Genomic DNA, 19,066 nt, shown 5'->3' with positions numbered 1-19,066 from the left:
AAAAAAAAAAAAAAAAAAAAAAAAAAAATCTGCCGAGCACAGTGGCTCACACCTGTAATCCCAGCACCTTGGGAGGCCAAGGTGAGTGGATTACCTGAGGTCAGGAGTTCAAGACCAGCCTGGTCAATATGGCAAAACCCATCTCTACTAAAAATACAAAAATTAGCTGGGCGTGGTGGTGTGAGCCTGTAATCCCAGCTACTTGGGAGGCTGGGGCAGGAGAATTGCTTGAACCTGGGAGGTGGAGGTTGCAGTGAGCCGAGATTGTGCCACTGCACTCCAACCTGGGCGACAGAGTGAGATTCCGTCTCAAAAAAAAAAAAAAAAATCCACTTTCTTTAACTAGACAAACGTATTTTAGAAATCTTATAATGAACAGTACACATAATTCTCAGGGCAAGACAAATGGAGAATCTAAGGCTGTCAGAGCTATGGCATACACGGCTGGGGAATCAATGAGAACCCACCTAATCAGAAGGAAGCAATGCACATACTCACATTCAAATAGTCACAATGAACAGTGGTTCCAACTCGCCGTTTCTTCTTTGGAGGAAGCTGTTGTTTAGGAAACTTGAGAACCAGAGATTTTCTGCGAACCTCATCCGCACTAAAATCAAAACACTTTAGTAAGATACAGCCCATATTTCTAGTTCCCAGGGGAAAAAAAAGCAACTATAATAAAAAAAAGTCCAAGGTACCTAAGCATGAGCCTAGGGAGGAAAAAGCCAAACCAAAGGCCAGACATCCACCTTCTAAGGCTCAGATCAGGCAAGCCCTCATAGGCTCTCCAAGTTAATAAATAACTAGGCAAGTCACAACTTTACTTCAGTTTCCTATTGGGAAGATAAGGAAACCAGGCTAAAGAATTTTAAGAATCCTTCCAGTTCCAACATTCTTTTTTTTTTTTTTTTGAGACGTAGTTTTGCTCGTCACCCAGGCTGGAGTGCAATGGCGCAATGTCAGCTCACTGCAACCTCCACCTCCCAGGTTCAAGTGATTCTCTTGCCTCAGCCTCCCGAGTAGCTGGGATTACAGAAGCTCACCACCACGCACAGCTAATTTTTGTATTTTTAGTAGAGACAGGGTCTCGCCATGTTGGTCGGGCGGGTCTTGAACTCCTGACCTCAGGTGATCCACCCACCTTGGCATCCCAAAGTGCTGGGATTACAAGTGTGAGCCATCGAACCCAGCCCCAACATTCTATCTAAAATGTTAAAAGGCTAGGAAACCTAACTCATTCAAGAATGAAAATAAGAAATTAAAAACTGGTTTGAAAACAGAAAACAAACTAGTTTGGACTTCCCTCAATCATTAAAGCTCATTCACCTTCTTCTTTTCCACTATAAGGGACCATGGTATCACATTTTTTCTTCTTCATTTTTTAAATTTAAAAACCGTTTTTTCAGTAATAGAGACAGGGTCTCACTGTATTGCCTAAGCTGGTCTCGAACTCCGGAGTTCAAGTGATCCTCCCACCTCAGCCTCCCAAAGTGCTGGGATTATAGGCATGAGCCACCACGTCCGGCCCATCTTCCTCTTCTAATGTGTTTCAAAAAACAATGACTATTACAGATATTAATAATTAAATCAACAAGGATGGAGGCTGGGTGTGATGACTCACGCCTGTAATTTCAGCACTTTGGAAGGCCCAGGCAGGTGGATTGCCTGAGCTCAGGAGTTCGAGACCAGCCTGACCAACATGGTGAAACCCCATCTCTACTAAAAATACAAAAATTAGCCAGGCGTGGTAGCACGCGCCTGTAGTCCCAGCTACTTGGGAGGCTAAGGCAGGAGAATCACTTGAACCCAGGAGGCAGAGGTTGCAGTCAACTGAGATTGCACCACTGCACTCCAGCCTGGGCATATAAAATAAATCAACAAGGATGAGAAAAGGAACCCAAAACTAAATACAAACAGAAATGAATGACTGTAACTGTATCAAATTGATTTCTTAAATTACACACAAAAAAAGAAGTGATTCAAATATGTTTGGAATACCCTAACTATACCTCAGTGGCATGCAGTCCAAGAAAAATAAACTACGAAAAACATCTTGAACCTACTTTATGGGTTTGTTGGTGGTAGTGGTATTATTATAGTAATTCTGAAACTATTTTGTACATACCATAGGACAGAGCAAATTTCTCAATAAATATATTGATTTCTAAGTAAATATATACAGAAATTAAGTTATTTCCTGAGAATGGATGCAAATATGAAATAAGGGAAGATGAGAAAAGAAGATCAATAGATATAAACTAAATTGGAGGTTATCAGTATAAAGTTGTAATTTAAAATATATGTATACCAGCTGAGCATGGTAGCTCATGCCTATAATCTCAGCACTTTGGGAGGTGGAGGTGGGCAGATCACCTGAGGTCGGGAGTTCGAGACCAGCCTGACCAACATGGAGAAACCCTGTCTCTATTAAAAATACAAAATTAGCAGGGCAAGGTGGCACGTGCCTGTAGTCCCAGTTACTCGGGAGGCTGAGGCAGGAGAACTGCTTGAACTGGGGAGGCGGAGGTTATGGTGTGCCACACTCCAGCCTGGGCGACAGAGAAAGACTCCGTCTCAAAAAGAAAAAGGAACCTGGACTTTGGAGAAATGGCTGACTCTAGATATATAAGATAAGAAAATTTGAAAGAGAGCTTTTAACATCTTGTGCCAGAAGGCTGGGCGCGGTGGCTCACGCCTGTAATCCCAGCACTTTGGGAGGCCCAGGCGGGCGGATCACGAGGTCAGAAGTTCAAGACCAGCCTGGCCAACATGGTGAAAATCCATCTCTACTAAAAACACAAAAATTAGCCAGGTGTGGTGGCACATGTCTGTAATCCCAGCTACTCGGGAGGCTGAGGCAGGAGAATCCCTTGAACCCGGGAGGCAAAGGTTTCAGTGAGCCGAGATTGCGCCACCGCACTCCAGGCTGGGCAAAGGAGTGAGACTGTCTCGAGAAAACAAAAACAAAAACAAAAACATCTTGTGCCAGAAAGCAAGGAAGTTCTCAAATATTTATAGGGTCATTCAAAAAAAAAAAAAAAGAAAAAAAAACCACAGGATCTGGCTTGAGGGAGTCAAATTTGGGACACTATGTGAGCATCAAAATTAATCATGTTAAGGAATTATAAAACATTAAATTTCCAAAGGAAAGAATTTCAGAATCCATAGTAATACTTGGAGAGTAGAAAGCTCTTTTTTATAGAAAAATACTAGCTAATGTTGAAGAAATGCTAGAATTCGAAAAATTACCATTATGGAACCCCCACTGAAATAACTGAATAAAGCAATGGTCATCAACCGATGCTAAAACTATTAAAAGATTGTCAGGGAACAGGATATTCATCAACATGTTAATTACAAAGAAAAAACATACTTTATTATAGGATCTGAGGATCACCATTTTAACAAGATGATCAAAACAGTGGGAAAACCTGACATTATGTGCTTGCTGATGTAGTATAGTAAGTATATCACCTAAATATGACATTAAATGTCTTGCCGGCCGGGCACAGTGGCTCACGCCTGTAATCCCAGCACTTTGGGAGGCCGAGGCGGGCGGATCACGAGGTCAGGAGATCAAGATCATCCTGGCTAACACGGTGAAACCCCGTCTCTACTAAAAATACAAAAAATTAGCCGGGCGAGGTGGTGGGCGCCTGTAGTCCCAGCTACGCGGGAGGCTGAGGCAGGAGAATGGCGTGAATCCCGGGGGGCGGAGCCTGCAGTGAGCCGAGATCGCGCCACTGCACTCCAGCCTGGGTGAAAGAGCGAGACTCCGTCTCAAAAAAAAATGTCTTGCCAACAACATTTAATTGGAATCTGATCAATGAGAGAACAGACAATTCCAGAATGTGGAATATTTTGAGGCAATTGGCCTGGAATCTTCAAAAAAATTCAATGTCATGAAAAACATAAATGGGGCTGGGTGTAGTGGCTGATGCCTGTAGTCACAGCACTTTGGGAAGCTGAGGCAGGAGGATTGCTTGAGCCCAGGAGATTGAGACCAGCCTGGGCAACATGGCAAAATCCTGTCTCTACAAAAAATACAAAAATTAGCCAGGTGTGGTACTGCACACCTGTAGTCTCAACTACTCTGGATGCTGAGGTGAGAGGATAGGTTGCAGTGAGCTGAGATCATGCCCCTGCACTCCAGCCTGGGTAACAGAACCAGACCCTATCTCAAAAAAAGAAAAAAAAAAAAAAAAGAAAAGAAAAACATAAAAGGTAGGGAAAATCATTCTAGATTAAGAGAGATTCAAAATATATTTAATGTTTGAACTGGGATTGAATCCAGAACTGGGGACGGAAGCAATAAAGGACACTGAGACAACTGGGGAAGACTAAATGAGATCTGAATATTATATATTATTACATTAATGTTAACTTTCTTAGGAGTGAAATATGATGCCTGCAACTTAGTTCCAAATGATTTAGGAAAAAAAAAGTTTTAGGTATATAAAGATGAAGAAAATGTGACAAAATGTTAACAATTAGTGAATTTAGAGGAATTATATACTGTACTCTTTCAACTTTTCTGTAGGTTTGCCATTTTCAAACTAAAAAGTTAGGGGAAAGAATTTTACAACTTCTCCATTTTATTATCTATTAAACTCTCTGAGGGCAAGACACAAGTATAAGCAGTTTCTATGTCTCGTCCATCTTTTAGGATGGTCCTTTATTAGAACACTACGAGGCCGGGTGTGATGGCTCACGCCTGTAATCCCAACGCTTGGGGAGGCCGAGGTGGGAGAATCACTTGAGGACAAGAGTTTGAGACCAGCATGGCCAACATGACGAAACCCTGTCTCTACTAAAAATACAAAAATTAGGCCGGGCATGGTAATCCCAGCACGCCTGTAATCCCAGCACTCTGGGAGGCCTAGGCAGGTGGATCACTTGAGGTCAGGAGTTCGAGTCCAGCCTGGCCAACATAATGAAACCTCATCTCTACAAAAATACAAAAATTAGCCGGGCGTGGTGGCGTGCGCCTGTAATCCCAGCTACTCAGGAAGCTGAGGCATGAGAATCGCTTGAACCCAGGAGGCAGAGGTGGCAGTGAGCCACTGCACTCCAGCCTGGGCAACAGAGCAAGACTTTATCTTAAAAAAAAACACAACAAGATTAGGGACCTTGCAAATATTATAAGTGTCTAGAAGTAGAACAAGAAGAGATAACTGACATCTACTATATGTCAGGCACTGTACTGTATGCTTTGTAGTCTGTCTCATTTTATCTTCTTAACTATCCTGGTAAGGGTGGTTTTATTTTGTAACTAAGGAAACAGACTCAGAAGTTAGGCAGCACGTTCCAAAACAAGTGGTACAACCTAATGAGTGTTATAATTTTCATTACTGGCAATAATAACTGAGGAAACGCCATCAAAATTCCTGTTCCTTCAGTTCCACTTCAGAAAACACATCACATCTACCCCTGCCAGCCACCAATATACCAACCTCAAATAAATCTGTCCCATAGCACTTCCTGCCTGGTATCTCTTACCTCTCAATTAGCTGTTTCCCCAAGACAATTTTGGTCCCTTCAACCTTGATAAGTTCTTCATTATCATTATGAATGACGGTCTTTTCCAACTCCTCCTCCTGTTCTTCTGTCATGGCAACAGGGTTGGAAGGTGGTGCATTTGTTTGATAATAGAGGGGGCAGAATTTGTTAGTCCTCATGTGTCCAATGGCACCACATGCCCCACATTTCAGCTGCAAAAGGAAAAGTATCAAACACGTCAGAGGTAAGTAGGCTGAAACACATATCAGAGATAAGCAGGTAAGAAATAAAGTCATCCCTCAGTATAAGCAGGGGACTGGTTCCAGGACCCCCAAGTATACCAAAATCCACACATAGTGAAGCCCATATATACAAAAAGCCAGCCCTCCATATACACAGGCTCCACATACCACGATCCACACATAAGTGGAACCATGCAGTTCAAACCCATGTTGTTCAAAGCTCAACTGTACATACAAGATGGGAAAAACAAAGTCAGCTTCAGAACTTTTGCTCTAATAGAATTGTTATGCACTGATCAACCAGAAGCCACTAGACAAAACTGCATGTATGGAAATGACACATGGAAAAAAAATGAAATCCAGAGACTAAACATTGCTTTAAAAATCAGGTAAGAAGAAAAAAGAGAAGATTTCCACTCCCAACTTAAGTTGTAAACTATGAAAATATTAAATATGCAGGAGACAAGCTGTTGGAAGCCCATCTACATTCAGCAGCATAATCAGCCTGCTGGGTGTATTCCCACTCTATAGTCAAAACAAGAAAAAGCTTCGATAACACCAAGTCTCCATCTCAGTTTTGCAAATGAGTAGCTCTGGTATCCTAGACCTGTTTCATCTGTAAAATGGGGCCAATACTGTATCACACTTATCTAATGCCACATACAAAAAGGAACATTAAAACACTTAATGACCTCAGTATGCGTTAAGAACAGCTTCATTTGTTGAATATTTTATAGTTTATAAAGTGCTTCCCCTGAATTATATCATTTAATACAACACCACTGTGGACATATCATTTTATATTAGAGAAAACAAGTTGGGAGAGGTTAAGGTCACAGACCTATTAAATGGCAGAAACAGAACCTGAATTCAGATCTTCCGTTTCCAAGCTCATGGCTCTTTCCACTGTACCACAACTGCCTCATCTTAGGATGCTTATTACAACACAGTAGTATCTGTGATCCTAAGTTATGGAAAACAACTTGTATGTTTTACTTTTGTTGCTTCTTTTAATATGTACAATATTTTAAAGTTACATATTTAAAAATACATACACACAGACAAGAGACATGAAAGTACATGTTAAAAAACCTACCAAACTTGGGCCAAGAGCAGTGGCTCATGTGTGTAATCCCAGAACTTTGGGAGACCAAAGTGGGAGGATCGCTAGAAGCCAGGAGTTCGAGATCAGCCTGGCCAACATAGTAAAACCCCGTCTTTACTAAAAATACAAAAAATTAGCCGGGCATGGTGGTGCACGCCTGTAATCCCAGCTACTTGGGAGGCTGAGGCATGAAAATCTCTTCAACCCGGAAGGCGGAGGTTGCAGTAAGCGGAGATCACACCATTGCACTCCAGCCTGAGCGATAAAGCAAGACTCTGTCTCTAAAAAAACCAACCAAACAAACAAACAAAACCTACCAAATCTATCTCAACTCCTAGAAAATATTTCAGATAAAGAATAAGGCCAGGCATGGTGGCTCATGCCTGTAATCCCAGCACTTTGGGAGGCCGAGGTGGGCAGATCACCCGAGGTCAGGAGTTCAAGTCCAGCCTGGCCAACATGGTGAAACCCCGTCTCTACTAAAAATACAAAAATTAGCTGGGCATGGTGGCGGGCACCTGTAATCCCAGCTACTCGGGAGGCTGAGGCAGGAAAGTCGCTTGGAATGGGAAGGTGGAGGTTGCAGGGAGCCGAGATGGCGCCACTGCACTCCAGCCTGAGCAACAAGAGTGAAACTCCATCTCAAAAAAAAAATTAGCTGGGCGTGGTAGCACACGCCTGGTAGCACAGCTACTTGGGAGGCTGAGGTGCAAGAATCACTGGAACCCAGGAAGTGGAGGTTGCAATGAGCTGAGATTGTGCCATTGCACTCCAGCCTGGGTAACAGAGTGAGACTCTGTCTCAAAAAAAAAAAAAAAAAGAATAAATGACAAGCCAGGCTTGGTGGCTCACGCCTGCAATCCCAGCATTTTGGGAAGCCAAGGTAGGAGGATCACTTGAGCTCAGGAGTTTGTGACTAGCCTAGGCAACATGGCAAAACCCTGTCTCTACAAAAAATACAAAAATCATCCGGGTGTGGTGGCACGTGCCTGTAGTCCCAGCTACTTGGGAAGCAGAGGTAGGAGGATGGCTTGAGCCCAGGAGGCAGAGGCTGCAGTGAGCCGAGATCATGCCAGTGCGCCCCAGCCTGGGCAACAGAGCCAGACCCTGTCTTAAAAAAAAAGAGAACAATAGCACCAGATTTGGTGTGGAATTGTTAATACCACTCACATTAGTATTGAGGACACCTCCAAGTAGTCACATCAATTCAAACCAGCTTTCCACAATATACTTCCCTCATTCCCAGTAAAGGAGAATATCAAAAGAGGATGTCAAAAGCTAAAGGAAAAGGTATACATTCTTCCTTTGCTCCATTAGCCGTAATCATACCACATTATACTTACTTTTAGGTCAGGACGCTCCTTCATTTTCTTGGGCTTCTTCTCAGGAGGACCCTTAAGCTTCTCCTTTTCCTGGTTCCGCTTAAGCCGCCTCAGTTGCTCTTGAATCCTCCGCCGTTCTTTTCGCATCTCTTCCCGATGTTGTTCATCAAAAAGGGCAAATTTTCGACTGAACAATGTGGGCAGCAGAGGAAGAAAAATCACAGGACCATAAGCAAATCTTAACCAAGAAGACTATCGTGATAGCTAACATCTCAGGACTAAAGTAATCCATCCAGGCTAAGATAAAAGGGGCTACATGCCATTCCCACCTCCCTCCCTAGTTAGCCATCCATTTGCAGAGGTAACTCTCTTAGAGTAAGTCCTGAGTAATCTCTAAGATTTTTTTTTTTCTTGAGACGGAGTCTCCCTCTGTCACCCAGGCTGGAGTGCAGTGGCGAGATCTTGGCTCACTGCAACCTCTGCCTCCCAGGTTCAAGCGATTCTCCTGCCTCAGCCTCCCAAGTAGCTGGGATTACAGGTTTCACCATTTGGTCAGGTGGTCTCGAATCCTGACCTCGTGATCCCGCCTCAGCCTCCCAAGTGTGGTTACAGGGTGAGCCTCCCGTTGCAAACCAACCAATCACAATGCAAAGGACCAAATTGGAACAAGACATGCCTTCATCTTGTGGCAAATACTGAATAGAATTTTCCCTGTAATTTGGCTCTATTCAAACCCAATCTAAAGGCAAGATAGTTCTCAATTACAGCAGAGTTCTAGAAATAACTGTGAAGAATCCTGTCACTAAAACTCAAGCACCCACCCCAATCACCATTCCCCACCATTATTATTATTCTCCCTATCACACTCGAAAGTGGTGAATCAGGCCAGGTGCCGTGGTTCATGCCTGTAATCCCAGCACTTTGGGATGAGGCAGGCAGATTGCTAGAGCGCAGGTAACACCAGCCTGGTCAACATGGCAAAACCCCATCTCTACTAAAAATACAAAAATTAGCTGGGCACGGTGGTGCGTGTCTGTAATCCCAGCTACTCTGGAAGTTGAGGCACGAGAATCACTTGAACCCGAGAGATGGAGGTTGCAATGAGCCGAGATCACACCGCTGCACTCCAGCCTGGGCCACAGAGCAAGACTCTGTCCTCAAAGAAAAAAAGGAAGTGGTAAATCAAACTCACATGAATTCCTCATCTTTTGTAGTCCGTATGCGCACATAGGCATCAATGACAGCTGGTTTTCGGACTGTTTCACAGCGAACATACTCTTTCCCCTCTTCATCTCGAAACGTGCGATAAATCTTGAGACAGCGTCCAGTGGCAGAAGAGTTAAGGCTAGTCACGGAAGCTGTGTCATCATCTCTGTGATTGTTTCCTGATGCTGCTGAGCCTGCTGCTGCAAGGTAGGTAGAAAAGATTTCCAAACGTTCCCCTTATCTCCCAAATGATCATTTTTTTGGGGTTGAGTGGAGCTATCAAAGCTCAACATGCCACAAAACTATGGTTCTACAAAAAGCATCAAAGTCATCATCAGCCCCAAGAACATGCTGATTTGTCCTTTCCTGACTTCATTTTAGGCACTGCCAATTTCCCCACCTTTTTTTTTTTTTTTTTTTTTTTTGAGACAGGATCTCTCTCGCTCTGTTGCCCAGGCTGGAGTATAGTGATGCAATCTCAGCTCACTGCAACCTCCACCTCCCAGGCTCAATCCATCCTCCCAGCTCAGCTTCCTGAGTAGCTCGGACTACAGGCATGTACCACCACACCCAGCTAAATTTTTGTAGAGACAGGGTCTTGTCACATTGCCTAGGGTGGTCTCTAACTCCTGGGCTCAAGAGATAGGCCAGCCTTGGCCTCCCAACATGCTGGGATTACAGGCCTAAGCCACACGCCTGGCCAATTTCCCAACTTTTGTAAGTACAAAAAGTTCTGAAAGAACCTCAAAGAACTACATGTTTGCTATAGGAGACAGACAAGCAGATTCCTCTGAACAACAGTGCAAGAGAAAAGACCAAGTAGGAAGTGGGTGATGATCACATTACAGATAAAAGCACGCAAGGCCGAGTACAGCGGCTCATGCCTATAATCCCAGCATTTGGGGAGGCTAAGGTGGGAGGATCGCTTGAGCCCAGGAGTTTGAGACCAGCCTGGTCAACAAAGAAGACACTGTCTCTACAAATTTAACTAGCCAGGTGTGGTGGTACACACCTGTGGTCCCAGCTACTCAGGAGGCTGAGGTGGGAGGATCCCTTGAGCCCAGGAGGTTAAGGCTGCAGTAAACAAGCCATGGTTGCGCCACTGCCCTCCAGCCTGGGCAACAGAATGAGGCCCTGTTTCAAAAAAAAAAAAAAGTACCCAAGCATGCAACTCAGGGAAAAATGGCACTACAAAAACAAGTTCTGAGTCTTAAAGCCTAACATATGCTTCTCAAACATTAATATGAATAGGAATCACCTGGGGATCTTGTTCAAATGTAGGTTATCTTTCTTTTTCTTTGAGAAGTAGTTTCACTCTGTCGCCCAGGGTAAAGTTCAATGGCGTACTCTCAGCTCACTGCAACCTCTGCTTCCCAGGTTCAAGCGATTCTCCTGCCTCAGCCTCCCAAGTAGCTGGGATTACAGGCACCCACCATCATGCCCAGCTAATTTTTGTAGAGATGGGGTTTCACCATGTTGGCCAGGATGGTCTTAAACTCCTGACCTCGGGTGATCCGCCCGCCTCGGCCTCCCAAAGTGCTGGGATCACAGGCGTGAGCCACCACACCCGGCTGCAAATGTAGGTTCTAATTTAGTAGATGTGGAGTGAGGCCTGAGATTCCACATTTCTAATTCCCAAATGATATAGATACTGTGTTCCAGGACTACACTAGAAAACATAGATGTCCACATTGGTGAAAGGGCTATATCACATTTTTACAAAGGACCCAAAACAATGAAATTACACAAAACTTTTACAGAAAAGAGGAAACAAAGGAAGACTACTGCGACTGAGAAGTCATATAAATCTTCATCATCAGCCTTTATCCTCTCTCGCAGTATCTACATCCAAGTTTTCAACTGCCTCTTTGACATGTATACTTCAAGGATGTCAAAGGGACCTCAAACTCCACATATTATACATTCCCTTCCTAACTTCTTTTGAGACAGGGTCTCACCCTGTCACCCAGGCTGGAGTGCAGTGGCACAATCTCAGCTCACTGCAACCTCTGCCTCCCAGGCTCAAGTGATTCTCCCACCTCAGCCTCCCAAGTAGCTGGAATTATAGGTGCCTGCCACCACATCTAATTTTTGTATTTTCTGTAGAAACAGGGTTTCACAATAGGGCCGGGCGCGGTGGCTCACGCTTGTAATCCCAGCACTTTGGGAGGCCGAGGCGGGCGGATCACGAGGTCAGGAGATCGAGACCACGGTGAAACCCTGTCTCTACCAAAAATACAAAAAATTAGCCGGGCGTGGTGGCGGGCGCCTGTAGTCCCAGCTACTCGGAGAGGCTGAGGCAGGAGAATGGCGTGAACCCGGGAGGCGGAGGTTGCAGTGAGCCGAGATCGCGCCACTGCACTCCAGCCTGGGAGACAGAGAAAAAAAAAAAAAAAAAAAAAAAGAAACAGGGTTTCACCATGTTGCCCAGGCTGGTCTCAAACTCCTGGGCTCATGTGATCCTCTCACTTTGACCTCCCGAAGTGCTAGGATTACAGGCATGAGCCAGCATGTCAGACCTTGAAATTCACTACTTTAATCAATGGTACCAACATCTTTCTAGTAATCCCAGAGTGAAATCTTAGGGTTGCCTTGATTTTCATCCTTAATGCCCTCCATATCCCAACCCAATTCAGGTCTTTATTATTCCCACCCTCAATTTCTACAATTTTAAAACTCTTTTCAGGGTCTAAGACTCCTTCTGAGGGTCTTCTGAAAGCCATGAATGTTCTCAGAAAATGCACATTTAAGGCCAGGCGCAGTGGCTCACGCCTGTAATGCCAACACTTTCAGAGGCTGAGGCAGGCAGATCACTTTGAGCTCAGGAGTTTGATACCATCCTGGGCAACATTTTCTACAAAATAAAAAAATTAGCCAGACATGGTGGCATGCACTATAGTCCCAGCTACTCAGGAGGCTGAGGCAGGAGGAATACAAAATACAAAAATTAGCCAGACATGGTAGCATGCACCTAGTCCCAGCTACTCAGGAGGCTGAGGCAGGAGGATCGTTTGAGCCTGGGAGGCAGGGGCTGCAGTAAGCTAAGATCACACCAGTGCGCTCCAGCCTGGGTGACAGAGTGAAACCGTCTCCAAAACAAAAAAATAATAAAATGCACATTTGCATTATTTTACATGTAATTTCAGAAGTTTCAAAGATAACTCCCTAAATTCATTTACAAATTCTGTATTAAAAACTCTTACCCTCTAGGATAAATGCACAAAAAGCTCATTTGAAGTACAGCACTAATAGCCCAGGCTTGGCCAGGCACCTGATACAGACAGAGGCAGCAGTGGAGTGGCATCATCTCTGCAATTTGTCCTCCACAGACAATCCTAGAGTCCAGTTTGTAAAAAGCTTTCTACTTCATTCACATTTTTCTACATGCATCCCTTACATCTTCTGCCTCCAGATCTCCCTCAATTACAGTCTGCAGTTATATAGGCTCCTTTTTTAATCCTTCTCTTTTATCTGTCTGTGAAGCCACTATCCTCACCCAGTAGCATTCGCTGTAGTTCCTTCCGCTCCTGTTCCTCCCGTTCACGTGACAGCTGAGAGCTGGTTTTCTTGTTCTGCAACATGTTCTCAATGTTCTTTCCCATTTCTTCAAAGTCACTATCTTCAGCTGAGCTGCTGTCTGTGTCAGTTGATAAGACTTCAGTTGATGACAGAACCCTAAAAAGAGAAAAAGCAATGTGCAGAAAGAGCTAAAGAAATATGGTTGCAGGCAAAAGTAAAAAATTGGGAAATCAACCTTAAAAAGGCATACTCAAAATCCACTAAGACATGGGGCCCTTAACAGAAAAGCTTTACAAAGTTTTCCTAGACATTTGGTCAACAAGTTTGAAAAATTGTAGTAACTCAGAATTCCTGGAGACAACTTGATAAATAAATCAGCACACTGGTCATTTTTAATAGTGTATTAACGTCCTCTCACAACTAAACCTTTAGAAAAAAACCCTACCTGTCACCTGCTACCATTGTGCTGTTTGTTAGGCCCAAGTAGGCCATAAGAGTTGTCGTGGAACCTAGAACACAAGACTAGCGTCTCCTTCCATTAAAAAATTTTGCCAAGTTGGGTTGAAGGGAACAGGTAATCTGGTGGTGGGATTACAAACATATACTACCCTGACATGTCGGATATCTGACTACCTAGGTAGTCAAACTTTTAGGTGACCTCCCTCTTTATTATGAAATAGTGCCTGGAACTCCTCCCCTTTCCAGCTTGGATTTTCTGCAGCACTAAAACCACCCACTTGTTCTGTAGGTCAAAGATGCGCTGACATTCCTCTTTGTAACGCTCTTGATGCTCAGCCACAGAAAACCTTGATCCACGGGCAAATTTACTCATGGGCCCCTCTCCAGAACGAGCCTGTTCTGTTGACATTGTGCGCACCACATCAATCACTTCCCAGCGGGACAACTTTTTAATCTACGAGACAAATAGCCACACACAAATATATATATATATATATACACACGCACACACACACACAGACACACACACACACACACACACACACACAAATCATTCAGGGATTTCAAAGGACAAGCCAATGTACACAATTAGACCAAAAAAGAAAAATCATCCCAAAGCAGATTACATAGAAAGATAACTCCTAAAACAATATCTAAGACTTAGCTTACTATACCCTACAATACAAAGTTCCCCAGATAGTTCTTTACATCTGCCTCCTAGCAATTCCATCTCTATACAAAGCCCCTAGTATACTCTAAATTTTCCACTTCCACACTCACCTCTTCCTCAGGCACACCAAATTTACGTAGAAGTTGCTTGGCATTTTTCAGGGAAAGGCGACGAAGGTCTGCATCTGTTCCTGTCACTGTCTTCTTCACTGGCTGCGGTTCTTTATCATCCTACCTCAAACAAAAAAAAGTGAGAACCCTAAAAACCTGAATTCCTTCTAAGGAGGCATCTAAGTCATTCTGCTACCTTAACTACATTCCAAGTCCTCCACTCACCCATTTCTTTCTCCCTTGACTTCCTCATTCTAGAAATAAACACAATCTCACCTTCTGCTGTGTTGGTTTGTTTGGAATCTTCACATAGGAGAATCCTTCACCACACCCTGTGGGATCTGCCACCCCAGTCACCTCTAGCAGACACTTGCCCTTCATGGCAGCAATGAATGCCCTTGTGGTGTTCCAAGGAGCAGTGCGAACCTGAGATAAAGAAAAAGATTCTCAGGGCAGTGGGAAACATTTGTTCTATGTCTAGCCAATATCTACAAGAGTAGAATAATTACAAACTATTTTCATGTTCTTTTTTTCTAATGTTTAATTTTTGTGGGTTCACGCTTTCTTAAACTGTCCACAAAAATCAACAGTTAAATGTAGCTACCTAGTACTCAGTTCTCTTCTATCCTATGGTACAATACTTACAACATGATATTAAATAGAGGTCAAGAGCTCAGGCAGGATAAGGAGAAAAATAAAGAACAGTGGTATCCCTTCAGCCCCTTATCCCTTCGGCTTCAATAAGCATTCTTAAGGACAGTGTTTCCCTCACCCTCATGATGCTCAAAATTAGACTAATGACTACATTTGATTGTCCAATTGCTCAAACAGCTGTTTTAGAATGAAACCTATTTTCTCTAAATAGTTGATATGCTTGCTTTCAAAGCATTGGCCCCCTTTTCCAGTGACACTAAATCAAAGTCCATTCTATTTCTGCCACTGGTTTGGTCAAAAAGGTCTGTCCTCTCCTGGGATCCTGAATAGTGTTTACCAACCCCTGCAAAATTCTTAAAGAATTAAGCCAAGGGGTGAATGTGCCTGCCCACACAGACCAGTCAGGAGTACATGAGGCCAGGTGTGGTGACTCACACCTGTAATCCCAACACTCTGGGAGGCTGAGGCGGGCAGATCTCTTGAGGCCAGGAGTTCAAGACCAGCCTGGCCAACATGGTGAAACCCCATCTCTACTAAAAATACAAAAATTAGCCAGGCACGGTGGCGCACACCTATAGTCCCAGCTACTCAGAAGGCTAAGGCACGAGAATGGCTTGAACCCAGCAGGCAGAGGTTGCAGTCAGCAAAGACTGCACCACTGCACTCCAGCCTGAGAGACAGAGTGAGACTGCCTCAAGAAAAAAAAAGAGTATATATGATTAGCAAGAAAATGGCCAATTCTCTAAGATTCAATCTTGAAAGCCATTCAACAGAATTCTTTTTTTATTTTTAATTTGAAAAAAAATTGTTTTTCTTTTTTAGAGACAGGGTCTCACTATGTTGGCCAGGTCGGTCTTGAACCCTTGGTCTCAAGTAATCCTCTCACCTTGGCCTCCCAAAATGCTAAGATTGCAGGCCTGAGCCACTGCGCCTGGCCTCAATAGAATTCTTAATTTCTGAAATTCTTAGATATCCACTCATTTTTCATTCCAACCTCAAGAGAGTAATACAACGATTCTTTACTCACTCCGTGTGGCCTCATTTTCTGCTTCATTTTATAATCACTTAATTCATTTAACAAATATTTATTGAATAACAACTACACACTACTCCATACTACTTTTTCATGAACCTCAAGTTAGTGAGGGAAAAACAGCCAACCAAGTTCAGTACTATGTGATCACTACCATGGGAAGAAAGTAGAGGCCAGGCACAGTGGCTCATGCCTATAATCCCAACACTTTAGAAGGCCAAGGCAGGATGATCGTTTGAGCCTAGTAGTTCAAAATCAGTCTGGGCAACACAGTAAGATCCCATTTCTTTTTTTTTTTTTTTTGAGATGGAGATTCGTTCTTTTAGTCCAGGCTGGACTACAATGGCGTGGTCTCGGCTCCCTGCAACCTCCACCTCCCAGGTTCAAGTGATTCTCCTGCCTCAGCCTCCCAAGTAGCTGGGATTACAGGCGCACACCACCATACCCAGCTCATTTTGTATTTTTAGTAGAGTCAGGGTTTCACCATGTTGGCCAGGCTGGTCTTGAACTCCTGACCTCAGGTGATTTGCCCGCCTCGGCCTCCCAAACTGTTGGGATTACAGGCATGAGCCACCGTGCCCGGCCGTGAGACCCCATTTCTACAAAAAATTTAAACTATTAGCTGGGTGTGGTGGTGTGTGCTTGTTGTCCCAGCTACTCGGGAGGCTGAGATAGAAGGACTGCTTGAGCCCAGGAGTTCAAGACTACAGTGAGCTGTGATCTCACCACAGTACAGCCTGGGTAACAGAGCAAGACCCTATCTTGGGAAAAAAAAAGTAAAGGTGTACTATATGTACATAATGAAAGGAGAATTATCATCCAATCGAAATCCAGGGTGGAATGAGGGGAAAAGTCCAGGAAAGCTTCCCAGAGAAAATAACTTGTAGATGAGAGTCAAATGGCAGAGGAGTGGAGAAAAAGTATCTCGGCAGAGGACATAACAGTTGCAGAATTCCGGAAGGGGAGAGAAATTTAGGAAACTGAATGAACGTCAGTATGGTCGGAGCTTAGAATATAAGACGGGCAGTGACAAGAGATGAAAGGAGGTCAGATTAATATGCAAGGCTCAAATAATGTGGAGTCTTATAAATCAGGTCTAAGTCTTTTTTCTAGAAGAAATGAAGATCCTGCCAGGCGCAGTGGCTCATGCCTGTAATCCCAGCCCTTTGGGAGGCCAAGGCACGAGGATCACTTGAGGTCAGGAGCTCGAGACCAGTCTGGCCAACATGGTGAAACCCATCTCTACTAAAAATACAAAAAATTAGCTGGGCATGGTGGCGTGCAACTGTAATTTCAGCTACTCAGGAGGCTGAGGCAGGAGAATCGCAAGAATCGCAGGAAACCAGTAGGTGAAGGTTGCAGTGAGCCAAGGTCATGACACCACTGCACTCCAGCCTGGGTGACAGAGCAAGATTCTGTCAAAAAACAAAACAAACAAACAAACAAAAAACAAACCCATATCATATAAAATATAATATTTCATATATTGCATCATTTTTTCTGGCATGAATAAAGCAAGAACATCAAACAGTATACTTTAAATGTGTACAGTTTATTGCATGTTATCTCAATAAAGCTGTCTCTTTTAAAAGGATAAATGAGATGTATTATTGACTAATACAAACTAGTATAAAGCCTTACTTCATCATCAATCTTCATCTGGAAATCTTCCTCATTTTCTTCTTCTGGAGCAAAAAAGGATTTCTCACCATAGCCAGCATCCTGGAAGACGACAGATCCATGCATAAATCAGTCAGTTAAAAAACACAAAGCACAAGTTTTTTTTTTTTTTTTTTTTTACTGAATACAAGTACAGAATACCAAAGCCTATTTTGCACAGATGGATTCCATAAAGTCTTCACTATATCTAACACCACGGCACATCCTTAAGCTATGAGAAGATACATTACCACATGCCAAGGAGCTTACTGGCTGATATACAGATAGTTACAGCCCATAAGCAAGCTGAACAGAGATGCTCAATAACTGAGTCGCATTAACTCAGTGGGAAAGAGCTGTGCTGTCACACCTCAGCTGGACCTTTTCTCTTTTGGCCTTATAAGAATTCTGTGCTTCTCTAAACCACACATTCAGCACCATCATCATCTCTGCCTACCTGAGAGGCTGACAAGTACTTTCCCTGCTTATATGCTTATCTTGCAAAGAAGAGATTCAAGTCATCCAGTCACCATTTTCAAAGCAAAACAATATGCTCAAAGTTCCTCATTATGTCTTCCCACTGATATTTAGCTACACTGTAGTTTTTCTCCAGAACTGATGTACATAGAAGTACTTTATACAAATTAAACTTTTTAGTAATTGGTAATAATCTAGTAACCATCCTCCCTAAGCCAGTGAGAGAGTCTTCTCTCTCATCTCTTGGGGGGAGGAAAAAAAAACAAAAAACCACAGGCATAAGTGGTGTCTAAGAGGCAGGTGTTCACCTTCAGTCGTTGCTCTGCAGCTATCATGCTATAATAAGCACAGCACTGCTCTGGTGACACCATAGCTCTGATCTCTTCTTCCGTTGGTAAACGAAAATCAGACTTAAGCACCCACCAGTTTGAGTCCATCCCTGGAAAAGACATATACATAGAGAATGAGACCATTCTGAATTCCAAAGGCCCTGATATTTATTGGCAGCAACAGGGACAGCAAACCAAAACTGTAACAGGCCTAGCCACAGTTGGCATGACTGGCCAAGAAAACCCCAGCTGCTAAGTTTCCTACAACTCATAGAAGATATCCAACTATCACATTAAACTTCCTGGCAGCCAAATTCAAAAAACCAACCAGAGTGTTAGAAGATCTGCTACCTCCTTTCAACGGCCATCAATTTCTATTTTATTAACTATATGCTTATCCTTTAACTCAAAGCCATCAAAATTCTTTTCTTGGAAAAAGGCAAACAAATGACTAGTCACAACAGATGACCTGTGCGTTTGAAGTCAGCGCAGAGCTTTAGCCTCTTCCGGATGCTGCTTTCTGAATGGGAAGGAAAGGCTTTTTTTATATCTTCCATTCGTATCCTCCGTGGCCGATCTTTACTTTTCCAGAAAAGGCGGTAAATAAAAACCTGCCCAACAAACCAAGTGTATTTTATTTGGCAAAGAAAAGGATAAAAGTCCTCCCTAGGGCCTCTTCCTGATGTGCTCCCAAACCCACACACCCTACTTTTTCTGAGACGGAGTCTCGCTCCGTCACCCAGGGTAGAGTGCAGTGCCTTGATCTCAGCTCACTGCAACCT

General features: G+C 43.5%; 1 protein-coding gene across 1 annotated transcript in view; it reads right to left on the bottom strand.

The window, feature by feature from the left end:
* The window catches only part of TAF1 (TATA-box binding protein associated factor 1), a 100,904-nt gene that overhangs the window by 60,485 nt on the left and 21,353 nt on the right, over positions 1-19,066 (bottom strand). Inside the window, exons 16-26 of the mRNA XM_058441323.1 lie at positions 18,754-18,895; positions 18,264-18,394; positions 17,461-17,541; positions 14,409-14,558; positions 14,133-14,252; positions 13,631-13,806; positions 12,871-13,049; positions 9,361-9,574; positions 8,190-8,355; positions 5,500-5,711; positions 499-607 (exon numbers count right to left, since the gene is read on the bottom strand). Of these exons, the coding sequence (XP_058297306.1) occupies positions 499-607; positions 5,500-5,711; positions 8,190-8,355; positions 9,361-9,574; positions 12,871-13,049; positions 13,631-13,806; positions 14,133-14,252; positions 14,409-14,558; positions 17,461-17,541; positions 18,264-18,394; positions 18,754-18,895 (1,680 nt within the window). The remainder of the gene's footprint in view (positions 1-498; positions 608-5,499; positions 5,712-8,189; positions 8,356-9,360; positions 9,575-12,870; positions 13,050-13,630; positions 13,807-14,132; positions 14,253-14,408; positions 14,559-17,460; positions 17,542-18,263; positions 18,395-18,753; positions 18,896-19,066) is intronic.

The sequence above is a fragment of the Hylobates moloch genome, unplaced genomic scaffold, assembly GCF_009828535.3.
Source record: "Hylobates moloch isolate HMO894 unplaced genomic scaffold, HMol_V3 SCAFFOLD_7, whole genome shotgun sequence".
NCBI classification, from domain to species: Eukaryota; Metazoa; Chordata; class Mammalia; order Primates; family Hylobatidae; genus Hylobates; species Hylobates moloch.
Note: the sequence above shows the minus strand (reverse complement) of the source record. Positions and strands in the feature narration are given on the sequence as shown.